At 41.7% G+C, this 17,964-nt stretch overlaps 2 protein-coding genes across 6 annotated transcripts in view; one reads left to right on the top strand and one right to left on the bottom strand.

The window, feature by feature from the left end:
* slc4a8 (solute carrier family 4 member 8) overlaps positions 1 to 6,471 on the bottom strand; it is a 33,871-nt gene extending 27,400 nt beyond the window's left edge. The window contains exon 1 of one of the 2 annotated variants that reach the window (XM_085273845.1): positions 6,146 to 6,471. In XM_085273845.1, coding sequence (XP_085129971.1) covers positions 6,146 to 6,190 — 45 coding nt within the window. In that variant the 5' untranslated portion in view covers positions 6,191 to 6,471. The remainder of the gene's footprint in view (positions 1 to 6,145) is intronic. The other variant, XM_085273847.1, reaches the window with a different exon arrangement.
* A 1,315-nt stretch (positions 6,472 to 7,786) lies between these two features.
* ttll3 (tubulin tyrosine ligase-like family, member 3) lies at positions 7,787 to 14,891 on the top strand. 4 transcript variants are annotated; one of them, XM_085273843.1, is made up of 14 exons: positions 8,088 to 8,102; positions 8,428 to 8,485; positions 8,644 to 8,681; positions 8,752 to 8,870; positions 8,961 to 9,129; positions 9,317 to 9,372; positions 9,474 to 9,602; positions 9,681 to 9,795; positions 9,936 to 10,052; positions 10,159 to 10,339; positions 11,390 to 11,538; positions 12,701 to 12,944; positions 13,058 to 13,493; positions 13,602 to 14,891. In XM_085273843.1, the coding sequence occupies exons 3-14, from the start codon at positions 8,675 to 8,677 to the stop codon at positions 14,373 to 14,375; spliced, it is 2,496 nt and encodes an 831-aa protein (XP_085129969.1). In that variant the 5' UTR covers positions 8,088 to 8,102; positions 8,428 to 8,485; positions 8,644 to 8,674; the 3' UTR covers positions 14,376 to 14,891. The 4 variants fall into 4 exon arrangements, with proteins under 4 accessions (XP_085129967.1, XP_085129968.1, XP_085129969.1 ...); XM_085273842.1 differs by lacking the exon at positions 8,428 to 8,485 and having other exon boundaries at positions 8,021 to 8,102; XM_085273844.1 differs by lacking the exon at positions 8,088 to 8,102 and having other exon boundaries at positions 8,438 to 8,485; positions 8,767 to 8,870.
* The last annotated feature ends 3,073 nt before the right edge of the window (positions 14,892 to 17,964 follow it).

Raw genomic sequence — 17,964 nt, 5'->3', positions numbered from 1 at the left:
CTTAGGGGAGACCTAACAGATACACAGACTAGGCACACAGATGATAGGAGGAGAGGAAAAACCTGAGAATAACTAACAAAGAAAACTATGAATACTAAATCAGAATAAAAATCTTATCTGAGCAAAGGTAATATTCAAATTGAAGACTAGAACAAAGTCAAACAGAAAATGTCAAACAGAAACTGAGTCTCCAAAGTGAAAACACTGGATCGTTACAAACAGAAGTACTGTACTGTATGTACAAAAGAACTGGGAAGCCCACTTTCAATTTACTGGTAGCATCACATAAAAGTTGGGACACACTTTGGGCCATGTTTAGCACTGTGCAGCATTCCCTCTTCCATTAAGTCTGTAAACATCTGGGAATGTCTGAAAAGACCAGCTGTTGGGCCAACTATAACTGGTCGACCTAACTTCTTGGGACATGTTGCTGTTCATTGCATTCTGTTTTATTTACATTTTAAACAGAGTTTTGTTTATGATTTTTTAATTAGGGTTTGCATTTATAAGAGCGAGAAGAACATGTGGAAGATATATCATCTATACAAACCAGGTCATTCAAATCTACTGTTCAAAGCTCTGTGTGCATTCACATGTAGCTGTGATTTTCTCTCACACACAATGCCCCAGTAATCTTTGCAGCTGTGCAGGTGTTGGTTGTTTCATGCAGTTTATAGGTTTGGGCTCAGGCTGCAGGCAGTCAGCTCCATTAGAACTGCAGCTTTACTAAACATATAGACACACTCCAAAAGAGGGACGACTCTAAAGGCTCTTTGTCCCAGACAGGTCATCAGATCAGATCAATTAGTTTGTTTCCATTTACACACACACACACACACACACAGACTGAGACATCTAAACTCTAAAACAATAACTACAACTACAGACTGAGTGAAGCTGCATTATACAGAGGAAAAGATGCAACATGAAAGAAATAAAAGGTCGCCACTGTGGGCGAGATCAGATTACACAACCATGTATCTGTTCCATGATTATGATGTTCTTTCTCCTCAGTCTATGCTCGTGACTCGCAGCCCGCAGTCATCTAGGTCACAGTTGACTAACAGCACTTCCTTAATGGCAAATTCATGCAAGTGTGTGTGTTTTTAACAGGTTAATGGTTCCCTGTCATTCACAACTCACCTCTCCTGTGTCACGTTACATGCTTCAGCTAATTAAAGGCTCACATGGAACTCAAAGTTTTGTTTGTTCCCTCTGTGGGAGCACATCTGTGACCCTCAAAGCACGCATGTGTGCGTAATTTTCCACTGACAGAGCAAGTCATTTGTGTGATTCTGCCTGTTTTTATATCCTGGCAACCGGACCTCTTTCTTTACTCTTTTCCTCAAGATCAACATCTGCCACCGTACTGAGGTGGGATTATGGCTCAATAATTTCCCCAACAGATTAGCACGACTGTACCACAGGATCAGTTCACTGCCAAAATGGCTGCCTGTCCTTGAGGTTCTGTCCTTTACCAGCATCTCGGCGGAAACAGTCAACCCTCACCGAAGCTGCTTTGTGACTAAAAAGACGTGATAGTGTTAATTCAAATATCATGTGAATTCAAAGCTGGAAAAGATCAGAACTTAACTGCGCTGTATTTTTGTAAATAAACTCTAGCTATGTTTTGCTTTCTTGGGACATCAGAGGTATTTGCCCTCCAGATTTTCCCAAAGTAATGCGACTTTTTTAAAGGATGGTCTTTTTAACTTTACTGAAGCTTTTTGTTGATGTGCAGTGAAGAGACAGTAATGTTAAGAAGCAAAATTGTGCGTAGAAAAAAAGACAGCGCCTTTTCCAGGGAATTAATCTGATGTTTTATGCCCTTTGAATTTTTTAAATATTAAAAGGGTATGAAATAATATTTTTGTTCACCTAGTAAATGACAAACTGTTAGAATGGAAACAAATGATTCTATGTATTACACTTAGCCAATTTCAAAGATCTACCTGCTGATGACTTTAAACACCTCAGTCTAGTGTCTCAGTATGAAAATGAAATGTGAGTTTGATACCTCTGAAAACGCCGAGCAGGCTGTCCCAGAAACATGTCAGATTCCCAGAGCAGGGTTGAATGTCCTACTTAGACTGCTGATAAAACCTGCCTGTGATGCAGGACGTCATCTTTAAGATAAGTATTATTTGACAAGGTGTTCTCGAAAAGCATCAAAGAGGATAAAAAACAAAACAACATATTGAACTGCTTATCGTCCCGAACAAGTAGAGCAGCAATGATTTGAATCCCCGTGTCCTAGCTGAGCGGGGCAATCGATGCTTGGCACTAAAATGCTCTCTGACTCCAACGGGACTGCAAAGGAGCTGTGAGTGGAGTCAGAGCTCGCTGGCTACTGTAAAGACTTTGAGCTCTTGATGGAGAGCTTTGAAAACACAAGAGGCAGGAAAATGATGCGCGTATGAGCAAAAAAATTGTTGCAAAAATAAGCCTGAACTTTCAAGTCTTTTGAGATTTCATTCCTGACTTGACCAATCATAACATTGATTTCGCGCTCTGTAACAAAAGTTTTTCAGCAAATCTTTTGAGACAAAATTTCCCTTCTCCTCCTTAACTGTGTTTCTCTGGCGTCTCCTATTTTTATCTTCAAACTCCAACAACACCCCACCTCCCTTTTCAATGCTGACCCCTCTGCGCTATTCCCCACACACAAGCACTCTGAATTGACAGCAGGGATATACGCCCTGACTCAGACAACTGGGTCTGTCACTTCCAGACTGAGCTTTGTTTCTGAGAGCCTGGATTGGCACTTGGCGCCATAGCCCCAGGTTATTTAAACGTGTCCATAGCACGGTGACATTACAGATCTGGTGCAGACGCATGTGACAGCGCTTCACTAAGAGAAGGGGATGAACATGAATGGTGGAGAGGAAGAGGTAATGGTGAAAGAGTGAAAGAGGAAAAGAGATAGCTGGGGGAGGTAGGATGAGAGGGACGGCTGTTTTGACTGTATCAGCCCACGAGTAGCATGACTCATACACACCTTATTCAATGCCACATGTTGAATTCAGCCTCCCTGTAGCTCTCTCTCTAATTATTTTCCTTCTAGAAAGATTACTGCCAGCTCAAATGGCTGTGTGGGTAAAAGACTGTAATATATACTGTAATTAAAAATCACACCTTCTACAATATAGTACACAATAAGGTTAAATAATCAAAAGCAAACACTAAAGCGGGCTGAGCACTGAGTTTTGCGTTTTTAACTAATTCTCAGTCATCTGGCCCAAAAATTGAAATAAATAAATAAATACTAGTGCCAAAGTCCAGGGGACCAAATGATTCCCAAAGACTCTTCTACACCATTTCCTAATTTTTGAAGTTTTTCACATATCTGTGATTATACACGCTCTTTCAAACTAAATGGCTGCCAATAATTGGACGTGCTGGTCATGCCTCATTACTATAATAATGTATTGAGCGCCTTAAAAATGAGAGTTTTAGTACAGTTTTCACATAACGTGGAGACTTTTGGAAACTAGAATGTTGCTCTTTAAAGTACACATTCATTCATTAGATGGGGGCTTATTGATCACGGTCACTAAATGGATTCTATACCACTTAACTAATTAAAATGAAACTTTGGGGCCGATGCCAAATAGTTGCCGTAAAGCGACTAAACTGGGAACTGTGACAGTTTTGTGCTTGATGGGCTTAAAATGCAGACAAATGCACGATGTGGAGAGCACTAACTTATTAACTGTAACTGAAAATCACTTATAGTAGCAGGCCTGGGAGTGATACTGTGAACATTTGAAAATGAATACCTGTTTAGTTGGTTTAGTTAGAGATCTGGAAGTCATTGCAGTTTGTTTTGACTGTGTCTGTAGGCTTGTTTTTGCTGGTATTTGGATTTATTGATTTACATTTCTGTTAGATAAATGAAAGTAGTGAGGGAAAATTAAGTCGTCTCAATCAATACAATACTTTCCTTTATTGCAGGTACTGCAAACGCAGTGCATGAATGGCACTAAAAAAAATTACACTGTGCCTACTAAAATGAAGCACTCAAGTTTGTAACAGTAAGACTAAACTTTATCAGTGGTTAAACTAAGGGTGTCCAAAATACAGCCCATGGACCAAAACCACCCTGCCAGAAGATTTAATCCAGTCCTCAAAGGGCTTTGCAAAGATGGAGGTCTGAGTCATTGTCAGCTTTACAATCTTTTGTTGAAAAAGACAATTAGAAGCTTTTGACCAACATCCCAGTGACAGTTAACCGGAGTAGCTGTCATGATGCATTTCACTCATTTTGGACCTTAGAGTTCTTTGCAATGGCAGCACACTGGCTGAATGTGGACATTTTGTGAAATTTCACTTATTTTTCTTAAAACATAGTAGTTTATTAATTAAGTTCAAGTTGCTCTTTGTTCTATGCAAAGGTTGTGCTAGTTGTGAGATCAAATTTGGCTGCATGGGGCGAATGGACTAAAAAGTCAATTTATGCAATCAGTAAAGAGTATCTGATAACATTTACACAATAATTATTTCCCAAGCGTGACATTACCTCGCCTGTTTAGTACTTGGAGAAAGACACATATATAAAACTGACAATTTGCTTGATACAACAACATCTGTTTGTCCAGTCCTATATCCATATTCTTCCACGGTTGCACTTCAGCTTCAACTGATTTGTACTTTTTCCAGTAGTTGTATACGTAGTTACTTTGTATCTAAACCAAATATTTTAAAAAAAATTAACAAACCTCTAAAAAATATTTATATATATATAATGCAGTATCATAGATTAAACGTGGAAGCTGACATTATTCGCCTTTTATGGCAAGGAAACATTAATACTTATTAATTATTACATTAATTGTTATTATTAATAATGTAATAATTAACCCTTCATCAACGTATCTTTGAATCATGCAGATATATCTAAGTGAAACTGTTCTATTCCCAGCCTTACTGCTGTTATCCATTTTTACATTTTGCATTTTCCTCAAAGAAATTACCTCTCTTTTCCCACCACCTGAGCCCCATCAGCAGCACCGTGTGAGAAATCAACAGGTTGCAGGTGGTATGAAATGCAAAGGTCCACAACACATCACAGACATGGTGGAGAGACAATTATACAGATTTTAACACAAGCTTAGATAACGCTAATATTTGAAGAGCTTCTGGCCATTTCCTCTCCCTTACTGAAAGCTGGCTAATCATGTCAGAGACTTCCCAGCTCACCTCTGGTCTTACTCCATCTGTCTCTGGCCCAGACAGGATGCTATGAATCAAAAGGGTGACATGACTGTTAGGGCAGGTTGCATCAAGTCCATTAAGCTGCCCAACTGCATGCCAGGGTGGTTATAATCAGTCTGTTCAAATGTTAATGATTGTCAGTTTGAATGAAGCCTGGTGTGCTCACTGGCTTTCTTATCCATACTGCTACTGAGATTCTGTTAGAGGACATGACACATGCACATCAGCAGGACACTGGATCAAGACAATTTCCCCTTCAAACCACAGCTTTCCCACAAGCTGTCCCCCTTCTGCCTGTATGGAAACAGACCCTCGGCTCTTTATAGAACACCATGTGAGAATGGCGTCAAGGTCATTTGAGGGTAACTAAGCAGAAATAACACGCCGTTCAACTAAAAATCCACCACACATCTCTTCCTTTTATTCTGCCTCGTGCACACGCGTCGTTCGGACCAGCAGTTTTTAATGAGCGCTGTGTTGGACAGGAGGAAAATATCTAATCAATAATCTGCTGCACTCTCACAGCACCGTGTCCACGGCATTTCCAGAACGCAATCCTTCATGTATTCTTGTGCGTTAGTCCCAGGAGCTACGACCCCTCTGCGCATTTCAATGCTCTCCGGAATCAGTGCACGTGTTCGCAACTCAGAACAACATCAACAACATCCCCCGATTACAGCATCATCCTGTAGGGCAGGAAACACACCTTAACATCATACAAAATGTTTTACTGAGGTCTCTTAACCATTAAAATGTTTAGGTAGAATAACGAAATAAAAATAATATTATAAACCTTCCGGAGTGCTCTCAATCTTTGAGTTTGAGAGAATCTCGAAGCATGGGACTACAATTGTCCGAGGTTGTGTGCACCCTGCTCAGTGCCAGCCCACAGTGTCAAAGCAATGCAGCACACAGTAAAAAACCACTTTACCTGGTAGCACAGTATACTCTCGGGGTCGTTGACTTGCGCGCTCATGGTCTCCTGGTTATCCTGCTTTACCTTCACGGAGTGTAAAGTAAGACTTTCACTGAGCCGCTTTGCGCTGTTTTCGGACGTTTTGAGTGAACAGTCACGAATGGGCTACATCAGCTCCCTTTGTTTCTGCGGCCATATTAAGTGTTTACATCTATCTCAAAGGACTAAAGCGAAGAAAACTGTTATTTTGCTCCTGTGTTGAGATGATTTCCCAGTCGCGCTTCGAGCTCCCCTCCCTCCTGCTGTAGCTGTGTGAAAGCAGGATGCGGAGAGCATCACTGCAGCCCCATCCAATCAGAGCGCAGAGGTAAGCAACGAGCTGCGACGCATTGCTGCTACCAACACGTTGAAGCCAAGACTATTATGAGCCTACAGAGCTTCTTTACAGTGTTCTTTCCAGCAGTTTCCGGTTGTGCGACTACTGTGTACAGCAAAAGGTTCAATCCCGTCTAAAACGACTGCATAATCTTAATATGACAAATAACTCAACCTACACAATAATTTATACTAACATTATTTATCTTGTTTAAAGTTCATTGGTGCTTCTCCTGTTTATTGTGCGTATGTTAGCTTTCTGTCTGTGAAAAACGTTTAATTAATAAACTTTATTTACTTACTGTAGCGCAGATCCCACCAAACTAAATGTGAAGCTGGTATGTTTTAATGGGACAACGACGCACATCTTACTAATGCTAGTAAGTGGTCTGAAATACTGAAATCCACAAAAAACAAAACAAAAAACATGCAGGTTAAAAGTCTGGCATATCACGTGAAGGCTGCTGTATCATATATGCATAAATGTACGTACCATTTACGAAAATATAACAATATGCAATATGCAAAAAAAGTCGTTCACTCATGTGTTCCTCTTTTTCAATTACAAAGCTGTTAAAAACGGTTAACTGTCATTTCAGATGCATTTCATCCTGTCTAGAAATCATATTTGGGTAAAGCTTCATCTTTACCAGTTGAATTAATTTTAAGAGACTGATCTTTGTAGGAAAAGGCGTAAAAATTTCCAACCTAACAATGAAATTCATGCAGTAGAATAAATGTTTTCATGTAGTCCAGTAGCAAACCACTCTACCTGGACTAAACTTTGTGACTGCGGGTTTCGGGTTACAAAATACGCAGATTGGTAACATAATATTAGGCTGTAACAGACGCTAGTGTTGCCTTCTTGGCGCACCGGCTTGAACGAACACAGACCTTCAGAATCTGATTGATCCAGAATATACCAGAAGTCTTCGGATGCCATCGTGTGTTAAGCTGATGCATTACGCAAAGAAAGATCCATGCGTAGTAAATGACATAATTTACCATTGAAGGCAGTTATTTACGATGTAGCACAGATGGGTTCCTTTACCTACGCAACATGTTAATCTTTATTGATAGATAAGGAGATACGATTTAATTAACCAGGCAATAAAAGCAACAGTTTTTGTTTGTTTGTTTTTTCCATCATTGACCTCGGCATGAACTCTTGCCTACCAGTCACGTTGCAGAGCACTGTATTGAATTTTGGCAAGCTGACCCTCTTTAACCACTTTTTCCATTCACACTGAATTCAAAGTGCAACTGCAACGGGATATTTCCACACACATATCATGTATGAGTGCCTTAATTGTCCGTGTGCATGTCGCATACACCTGTAAGCCACGCTGTTTGCAACTGATAGTGTCCGATAGTGATCCAGTTTCTTCAAGGCATGCCTCAAGGTGGTGGATTTTTCATCCACCGGCGTGGCGTCCTGTTTCTCCTGGACACTGTTGTTGGGGCAACTATAAACTGTCTGTGGGAGCATGCACGGTTGTTATGGGAACAGTGTGCGGCAGCATGAAGGAAGCCGGACTGAGCAAGTCTATGGACGCATACAGATACAGCCCAGTTCAGTGGGGAAGTGACAACAGAGGTTTGTATATTCATGTCCACTGTAAAATAACACCTGGTTTTATTTGAGATTCATTTATTCGTTATGCCTTTTTAATCGCTTATTTAAATCATGGAGAGTTGGCTTATCAATCCACGGCTGGTCATGGTGTATTCGTTTTATGTTTCTACTCGTGTGCGCGCACCTGCGCCCTTCTTGCGCGTAGCTCTGCCAGTCATCACAGCCTAAATCAGTTCAGATTAAGATGCCTGATTAACCCAATTTACATCCTTCTTCAGCTGCTGCATAGACAAATTTAGGTACCACATGCCATACTATTTATAGTAAAGCCTCCTCTATTTTTCAGCTGCAGGGGAAACAGTAGCCAGTAGCCTAAACAGCATGTTTAGGTCTACAGTGAAAAGGTATATTTGGATATTGGAATAATGTCCCTATAAATTTGGATCTACTTATATTAGCTTGCTATTCATAGATCTGTATAATTTCAAATCCTATAATATGATGTAAAAATAGTGCAACTGGGTGCATTTTTGCTTTCTCTTTCACATTGTGCATTGGTCAGTTGAAAAGAGACCTACAGACCTCAGCGACAAATGCCAGGTAAGTCATTGTACATCTGCTGGTAAAAACATAATTAGTACTTCATATTTAAATCTGGAGTTTGTTCCAGTGTTACAATCCACAGTTGCTCCAGTGGGGGGAAGGATACGATCCAGTGTACGTAGCCTGCCAGTGATCAATCCAGACAGGCTGAAAACAGCTAAAACGCTGGTGGACAAAGCTGTGAAGGTGATCATATGTAAAAACAGATTTTTATTGTAATGCCACAGTTGATTGTGTCATATTTTTTTTCTTCGTTTCTCTTCCCGTCATTCTCAGTTAAGGAAAGTGTTTTCAGTGCAGGGACCCTATCCAGTGATCCGTGCTGCATTATGGGCCAGAGGGTGGGTTGAACGTCGTTTGCCACATCCCGTCCAAAGATCACCTACTTACCCCTGCGTTGAGGAGGGGGATGGTAATGATGGGCTGATCTGCAGTTATTTTACTGGTAAGGCCAAAAAGAGAAAGGATTGCCCCCCTCTAAGTGTGGGAATAATTAACAGAGAGTAATTGTAACACAAGTTAGATGGATTTCCCTTTAGCTGGTAAACAAGAAATCGTATGCTGCATTACAGATGCTAGCCTCTAACACCTGTAACCATGCATGTATACACACACCTCTTATCTTGTGACAGAGAGAGCGGAGGAAGGCGAGAAAGGGGAGAACCTTGATGACATGTATGATCTCATGGTAAGATAAGCTTTAGGTGTACCCACTAACTTAACACAGATATCTTGCCCAGTGTAAAGCCAAAGGGACTTTCACTTGTGTCTTTGTTGTGACTCTTGTAGTCTCGCCTTGTTCGAAATGAAACAACGTATTTCTACTGGACGACACGACGGGACAACATAGACTGTCGCTCCTTGCGGCACGACCAGATGACCAATCACTATGCGAATGCTGGAACATTTACCACAAAGGTAAAACGTTTCTAATGATTAGCTGGCGCATACATTTTATTTAGCTCTTTTCCTGCAGTGTAATTGTTTTGTTTTCAGGTGGGACTTTGTGTGAATCTGCGTAACCTTCAGTGGTTTGACACAGCGGATCCAGACACTTTCTTCCCAAGATGCTACAGGCTTGGAGCAGAGGATGAAAAGCATGCATTCATAGGTCTGCTGTAAATTACATATAACAGAAAAAAAGATGTTCTACAAGACTAAATGAGGTGTAATTTAGGTGCAAAGAATTTTTAAGTTTACTTATGTCCAATAGCTTCTCTGACTGTTTTTCTCTTTTTTATGAACATAAAGAGGATTTCAGGAGAACAGCATGTACCAGTCTGCTGCAGTATGTGGTTGAGACAAGTATTTGGAGAAGAGATGAACCAGAGGGGGACAAACAAAAATCCAAGAACAGTCTCGCTGAAGGTTTAGAAATAATTTCTCACACATAGGAATAAAAATGCTTTTGATGCAAAGTTTGGACAAGAGGGAGTATAACGGTGCAATATTCTCTCTCTCTCTCTCTCTACAGAGTTGGATAATGAGGAGCATCGATCTGTTGGTCCAGAAATTATTAACACAGCCTTACACGTGTGTCAAGAGTTTCTCAGTGTTCTAAAGCACAGCGACATTGATGTAACAGCAGAAATACCGCCCTCGGTGGAGGAAGCGCAATGGGCAGAGTTTCTTAAACACTACTACATGGTTGTGCAGTGAGTTGAGAGATTTTCTGGGAGCTTCCAGGGTTTTTCTACAAATTGTCATCGGGTTACACTCGTTTTATTTTCATTACTGGCAGTGGAAGTCTGCTTATAAAAATCAATTTAGGTTGCTAACAACTTTAAAAGGTATCTGAAATAGCAAAATTGGAGTTCTCATTAGTCAGGAGAAGATCCCATAAGGGACGTGTGTGTGTTTCTTATCTTGGGTCTTCTACCAGAGACCTAGGAATTTGAGGGTTCTGCGCAATGTCTTAGCTCACTGCACTCCTCTGGACCTCAGGTGTTGTGTCTCAAATCTGCTGGAGACCATCTTCCAGTTTACAGCTTACATACAGTTTACAGATCCCAGTTCTCCCATTACCACTGGGACCACTTTGGACTTTAGCTAGAGCGGATGTGCTCTAGTTGTACTTTTCTATTATCTTGTGCTCTTTCTTCCTGATGTTACTGACCACTGAGATTGTCGCATCTATCACAACTATGGTCTTCTGCTCTTTGTAAACCACCACCAAGTCTGATTGATTGGCCCGCAGCTGCTTGTCTGTCTAGAACTTGAAGTCCCACAAGACCTTAGCCATGATGTTTCCAACCATGTTTGGTGGTGTCTCTCATTAGGACTTGGGAACTTCTGTATGCTCTTGTACACTATTCCCTCCACTTAGTTGTGCCTCCCAGTGTACGGTGTCCTGGCTTGCCTCTTACATCCTGCTACTATGTGCTGGACTGTCTCTGGGGCATCAGTCTGGGTCCTGTCGCCTGCGGTAGACTCCTGCATACATCCATCTGGTGCTTCCTGTGCCGCCATGATCAGAGCCTTTGTGCTGTCCTTTTCTAGCTGCTGGAAGGATTTATTCATGTCAGGTGCCACTTGTAGCTGTCAGTGGTACATCCCATGCAATGGCTTAGTCAAGTCAATAAGTAAAGGTTGGGGTTAAATATAGAATGACATGCTATACATGTTCAAAATACAGAGGGCTTCAGAAAACTACCACTACTATAAAACTGTATTTGCAATTCTAACAATAACATGTTTATATGCAGTAAAGGCAAACTGATCAGGGGCAGCAGTGTATTTGTGGAGCGTTGCCAGGATATGTTAACCAGACTTCAGGCTGTTTGCCCACAGCTGGACACAGATGGATTAAACAACATCTGGATCATCAAACCAGGTGCCAAATCAAGAGGAAGAGGTTAGGCTTTTTTCTGATAATTTACCTTCGTAATAGTTAATATGATACTTACATAGCAAGCTTGCTTTTTTTTTTTTTTTTTACAGGTAAACAGCTGTGAAAAATATTGAAGAAAGCAAGCCTGGTTTTGTTTTCAGACATTCAACTGATGAATGGACATAATTAATATATATATATTTTTAGATTTTCCTTTTTATTTGGGAAGTTATATTACAGCAAAATAGAAAAAAAACCACAGCACATACATAAAAATTACGTAAAAATTATATGTGCATAATAATATAGTCTGCCAAGACTACAGTAGCACAACATAAATTCTAGCATCAAGTCTTCTGTGCAAACTTTCTCATAAAAACATTTGAAAAAAACCCTATATTTTATTAACATCCCTGTTTTTTCGGTTTTGTTTTACTAATTTTAATACATAGAGAAGAAAGATGTCATACTCTTTTTTTCCTCCTTTCACTGTTTTTATTTCAAGACTCACATAAGTTTTTTTAACACCACTGTTTTCATCTCAACAAAGATATGATTTGTAGTCAAGTCTGGCCTAAGTGGAATTATATATGCAGGTATAGCTACTTTGCCTTCACTCTCATTTATCTTTAGTAGATGGCTGTTCATTTTGGAGGGCTCTTCTTATTTTTATTGCGCTTTGCAAGTCATTTTTTATTACTTTCTGACAAATTTCAGAGGACAACTTTGTCCAGGGATCATTTTTGTTTGTTGAGCTGTCAAATAGTTTTCTGTCTGCGATCATGCTCGAATTGTTGGTCTTGGTCGCATTTCCTTCCATCTGGCTGCACACAAGAGGCCTTTATTGCACTGCACAGCAGTGGTAAAGCCAAGCCTTCTTTTTATTTTTGAAGTACTTTGTATTTCATTATTGACTTTATGTGTGTTGTTAAGAAATTAACATGACCCATTCTTTGAATGTATGCTGGGAAATTTGACATGGTATTGACTGAAAGCTGGCATAGTGAAATTACTTTAAAAAGACTGGAAAGATATGAGATTCCATCATCAAATATCAGATTTGATTCACGAGGTCATCTTAAACACTGCTGAATCAAATAGCTGTCAAAATTGCAGTTCTGATTTTGTGTTTTAATCAACTCTGCTTTCACCTCTTTTTTCACTCCCACACCCTCATCATCATTAGGCATTATGTGTATGAATCACCTGGATGAGATTTTGGCACTTGTGGACACTGACAGAGCACTGACAAAGGAGAGTAAGTGGGTGGTTCAAAAATACTTGGAACGACCCCTGCTGGTCCACTGCACAAAGTTTGACCTCCGTCAGTGGTTCCTTGTAACTGACTGGAACCCTCTGACTATCTGGTTCTACAAAGAGTGCTACCTGCGGTTTTCCACTCAGCCTTACTCGACAAAAACTCTGGACAGGTCAGTAAGAGTTTTCAAACAAAAGACAAAAAATGAAGGTTACAGTTAAGTTTTACGGTGTCTTTTATCTAGAGTACTTTGTGGATGTTCCCATTTTCTACCATTTTCCTCAGCTCAGTCCACCTGTGCAACAACTCCATCCAGAAGCACTTCCAGCCATCTCGTAACCGCCATCCAGGACTGCCGGAGGATAATATGTGGTCCTGCTCACAGTTTCGCTCTTTTCTGCAGCGAGAGGGCCGTGAGACAGAGTGGGAGTCGGTGGTGATACCAGGCATGCAGCAAGCAGTTGTCCATGCTCTACAGACAGCCCAGGATTTGGTGGAGCCCCACAAGGCAAGCTTTGAGCTTTATGGAGCTGATTTTATGTTGGGCAGAGATCTGAGGCCTTGGCTTCTAGAGATCAATGCCAGCCCTACTATGGCCTGCTCCAGCACTGTGACTGCGCGGCTCTGTCCTGCTGTGCAAGTCGACACGCTGAGGGTTGTGCTAGATTGGAGGACTGATCCCAGCGCTTACACAGGAGGCTTCAAGCTTATTTACAAACAGGTTGGACTGGCTTCAAAGCCAATTGCTGTTTATTTCCAGGATATTTCTACTTAACGATGAATGCCATGGAGAATTTTGTGATTTGTTTTTACTTTATCACATTTTCAGGCTGCAGTTGAAGTTCCTCAGTATTTGGGAGTGAACCTGCTAGTGGAAGGAGCGACCATAAAGAGATCCAGACATTACAGACAGTCTTTTATCTCTAACTCACCTCTCCCTCATCAGGTCCATCCAGAGCAGTTATCTCAAGCTGTGGCTGAGCCAAGACACAAACAATTCAGTCAGAAGCCACATGCAGTTGCTGATTTTCCCCTTTTAGGCAAGGAGAGCCAAGTGAAAAAGAGCCAGATGACATCTACATGTCCAAAGAGGGAGCACGATAGAAAAGCAGAACGTCAAAACACCTGCCCTGTTCGCAAATCCTGCCGCAGCGTGGCATGTGGACAGCCTGCGAGTGTACACACTGAACCTCAGAAGAAAGCACAGCGTTTGGGATTACGTCGCCGTGTCAGTGGGGCAACCCTGGTGCCAAGGAGTCTATCCTTTTCCTTAGACCCGGCATGTTGTACATCAGAGGGTAAACATCAGTCCATCCATCATCATGCATCACACACGTCCAAATCCTTCCTTTCCCAGCGAAGCTCTGAGCCACAACATAAGATTTCCTCCAGGGTCTTTCCGTCACTCCAGGGTCCCCTTCCAACCCTGGAGATCTTTCAATTGCAACCAAATATTGTGACTGGAACTAACGTTTGTCATAATTCTGCCTTTTTATCTCACCCGACTACCCACAAGCACCAGTTATGCCTAAACTCTCAAAGGCAAGTCAAAGCTAGACACAAAGGGGAGCTCACAGAAGAACATAAGTACAAGAGATGTTGAGTTGATGGAGATGGAGCACAGCCAGAAATGCTGAACATAATTTACATTTTAATGGGCTGAAGCCAAATTAGCAGAATATCTGTTAGTTTATCTATATGCATGTCTGTACAAAAGTTTGGCCTTTTTATAGGATGTGGGTATTTCAATTCCCCACCAGGTGGCAATAAAGTTTCAATGATTAAAAAAAAAAGTTTTAAGGTTTGGTGATGACAGGAAATAACCAGAGAAAATCATTCTGGGTCCACAGACACGCTGATACATTTAGCAACACCTATTTAATTGAGTGTTTCGGTGCTTTTTTATAAAAATAAAATTTAAATGTAAAAACAACTTGGAAAGTTATTTTTTAAGTGATATGGGTCTTTATGCCCCAAGAAGAAGAATCTTTACTCTACTGATTACAATCATTTTCTCAAAACATTCAGACAGTAACACACTTGACTGCCACAGGTTTAATCAAATTCATGTAAACTATCGTTAACTAGATTTTGTTGAGCTGTGTGTTAAATAACATATGTGGATAAAATAATAAAGTTTTTTTCATATGCTTTGTCATAATTTTTTAACTACAGACAGGAAACAACGAGAGAGGGACAGTCGAATATGACTTGAGAAAACATGGTATTCATCTTATCCACTAATTTGCTATACTGCTGGAAGCAGCCATCATAAGATGGGTACACTGTGGTCTTAAAGGGATTGACATAGTCAGCAACAATACTCGACTGGTACCAGCAGCCATGTTCAGTGCTCCTACGTGCAAATATTCATGTATGCGGCAGCAGCTCGGTTCATTAGACATATAGACATGGTAAAAATGACCTGCTGAAGTTCAAAGCGTGCATCAGATTTAAGGATGATTTAAAGTGACTTTGAAGGTGGCATGATAGCTGGTGACTGACAGGCTGATCTGAGTATTTCGAAAACTGCTGATCTGCTGGGATTTTCCCACATAAAAGTCTCTAGGGTTTACAGAGAAAAAGAGAGAATTTCTAGAGAGCAGCAGGTCTCTGGATGAAAATGTCTTCTTAATTGCAGGGAAGAATGGCCAGACTGCTTTGAGCTGATCGGAAGGCAACAGTAATTCAAATAAGCACTTGTTACAACCAAGCTATGCTAAAGAGCATCTGGTTAGCCAGGCGGCTAATCCTATCTTTTTTTTTTTTCTTTTTTTTTTTACTTTATTTATCACATTTTAGACATACAGTCAAGTAAAACAGGGATCACATAAAAGATGACATTGTGGTAGTAGCGGCTAATGCTATCTACCGCCTGACTACCGAGGACAGTGACGTCATCAGCGAGAGACCGGTGACCAGCATCGCGGAGCATGACGTCCGAGCGGCATTGAAGAGAGTTAACACAAGGAAAGCGTCGGGGCTGAGCTGCTGTGCTGACCAGCTAGCAGGTGTGTTCACTTACATCTTCAACGAGTCCCTGGCGAAGTCTGTGGTCCCCACATGCTTCAAAAGATCCACCATCATCCCTGTGCCCAAGTACAGCAAACCCTCATCCCTGAACGATTACCGGCCAGTTGCACTGACCTCGGTAGTAATGAAGGTGTTTGAGAGGCTGCTGAAGAACATCATCTCCTCCTCCATCCCAGACACCGCAGATCCACTGCAGTTCGCCTACAGATCCAACAGATCCACAGAGGATGCCATCGCCCACGTCCTACACACCACTCTCAGCCACGTGGACAAGAAACAGGGTAACTATGTGAGAATGCTGTTTGTTGATTACAGTTCAGCGTTTAACACAATAGTGCCCTGCAGACTGTTCACGAAGCTCAGGGATCTGGGACTTAACAGCCGTCTGTGTGCATGGGTGTTGGACTTCCTCACTGGCAGAACTCAGGTGGTGAGGGTGGGCAGGTGCTTCTCCAACAGCATCACCATCAACACAGGAGCACCTCAGGGATGTGTCCTCTCGCCACTGCTCTACTCCCTCTACACTTCAGACTGTGTGGCCACCCATGGCTCCAACACCATTGTGAAGTTTGCTGACGACACAGTGGTGTTGGGTGCCATCTCCAACAACGATGAGGCGGCCTACATGGATGAAGTGAAGAATCTGGCATCGTGGTGCCAGGACAACCAACTCCAGCTGAACGTCGGCAAGACCAAGAAGCTAGTGGTGGACTTCAGAAGGGGTCAGCACAGAGACTACAAGCCCATTATCATCAATGGAGCTCCAGTGGAGAGGGTGCAGTCCTTCAAGTATCTTGGTGTTCACATCTCCTCAGACCTGACATGGGCTGCCCACATTCAGGCCCAGACCAAAAAGGCTAGGCAGCGCCTGTATCACCTACGACAACTGAGGAAGTTCAGGGTCTCTCCAAAGATCCTCAGGATTTTCTATACAGGCGCTGTGGAGAGCATTGGGAACAGCTGTGTGAAGGACCAAAAAGCTCTCCAGAGAGTGATCCGTACAGCAGAACGCTGCTGCAGGATTGCTCTCCCCCCGCTTCAGGACACCTACACCAGGAGATGCCGGACTAGAACAGCGCAGATACTGAAGGACCCGTCCCATCCTGGCAACAAACTGTTCCAACTTCTGCATTCTGGTAGAAGGTTCCGCATCTTCCGGGCAAGGACAGAGAGACTCAAGAGGAGCTATATGGCAGCCTCGCTTCTGTCAGTCTGCCCCAGGGCAGCTGTGGCTACAACTGTAGCTGCCTCCACCAGTGTATGAATGTGAGAGTGAATGAATAGTGGTATTGTAAAGCGCTTTGGGTGCCTAGAAAAGCGCTATATAAATCCAATCCATTATTATTATTATTATTCTATCCCCAAGCCATCCGTGCCCTAAACCACACACACCCGCCTGCTCACATCATCTCACATCATCAATAACTGACTGAGACAGGACTCTCTTCCAGACACTAAACCAAGGCACAATGTACATTTCAAATTCCTTTAATTTTAAATATGTTTATATTGTCTATCCTGTAAAATAGTCAGATGTCTATTCATATTAATGTACAGAATTCACCTGCTTGCTGCTACTACTGCACATTCACCCAATGTATATACTATATATATAATGTTCTTCCTCTACAGCCCCACCCCCCCTATTTTTGCACATGTCGAGGAGTGTGTCAGGCTACATTTCACTGTGTGTTATACTTGTATGACTATGCATGTGACAAATAAAGAACCTTGGACCTTGAACCTTGAAGAGCATCTATGCAAGCACAACACAAACCTTAAAGCAGATAGTCTTTCCAGCAGATGGCCACACTGGAATTAGTACTTGGTAATCAAAATTGGATAAGATGAGACTAGAAAAACATTCGCTGGTCAGACTTTGGTGTAAAAAACTTGAAAGCATGGATCTATCCTGCCTTATATCAATATATGTGTGTGGTGATGGTGTTGTAATGGTGTGGGGTTATTTACTTGGCACACTTTGGGCTCTTAGCACCAACTGAGCATCATTTAAACACCACGGCCAATGTACTATTGCTGACATTGTCCGTCCCTTTACGACAACAGTGCACTCATCTTCTGATGAGTCCATCAGGGGGATTACAGGTCATGTCACAGAGACAAGATCATCTCAAACTGATTGCTTGAACATGACAATG

Source organism: Mchenga conophoros, linkage group LG5, assembly GCF_057382185.1.
Source record: "Mchenga conophoros isolate Kocher_MC1m ecotype Shallow Benthic linkage group LG5, M_conophoros_male_GT1.1, whole genome shotgun sequence".
NCBI classification, from domain to species: domain Eukaryota; kingdom Metazoa; phylum Chordata; class Actinopteri; order Cichliformes; family Cichlidae; genus Mchenga; species Mchenga conophoros.
This window is presented reverse-complemented; position numbering and strand designations above follow the sequence as displayed.

Coding starts and splice junctions, on each gene's coding strand:
- ttll3 (XM_085273841.1), top strand. CDS start 7,802: ATGAGTGCCTTAATTGTCCGTGTGCATGTCGCATACACCTGTAAGCCA. Junction 8,103..8,643: donor GTGGGGAAGTGACAACAGAG/GTTTGTATATTC, acceptor TGCATTGGTCAG/TTGAAAAGAGACCTACAGAC. Junction 9,130..9,316: donor GATCTGCAGTTATTTTACTG/GTAAGGCCAAAA, acceptor ATCTTGTGACAG/AGAGAGCGGAGGAAGGCGAG.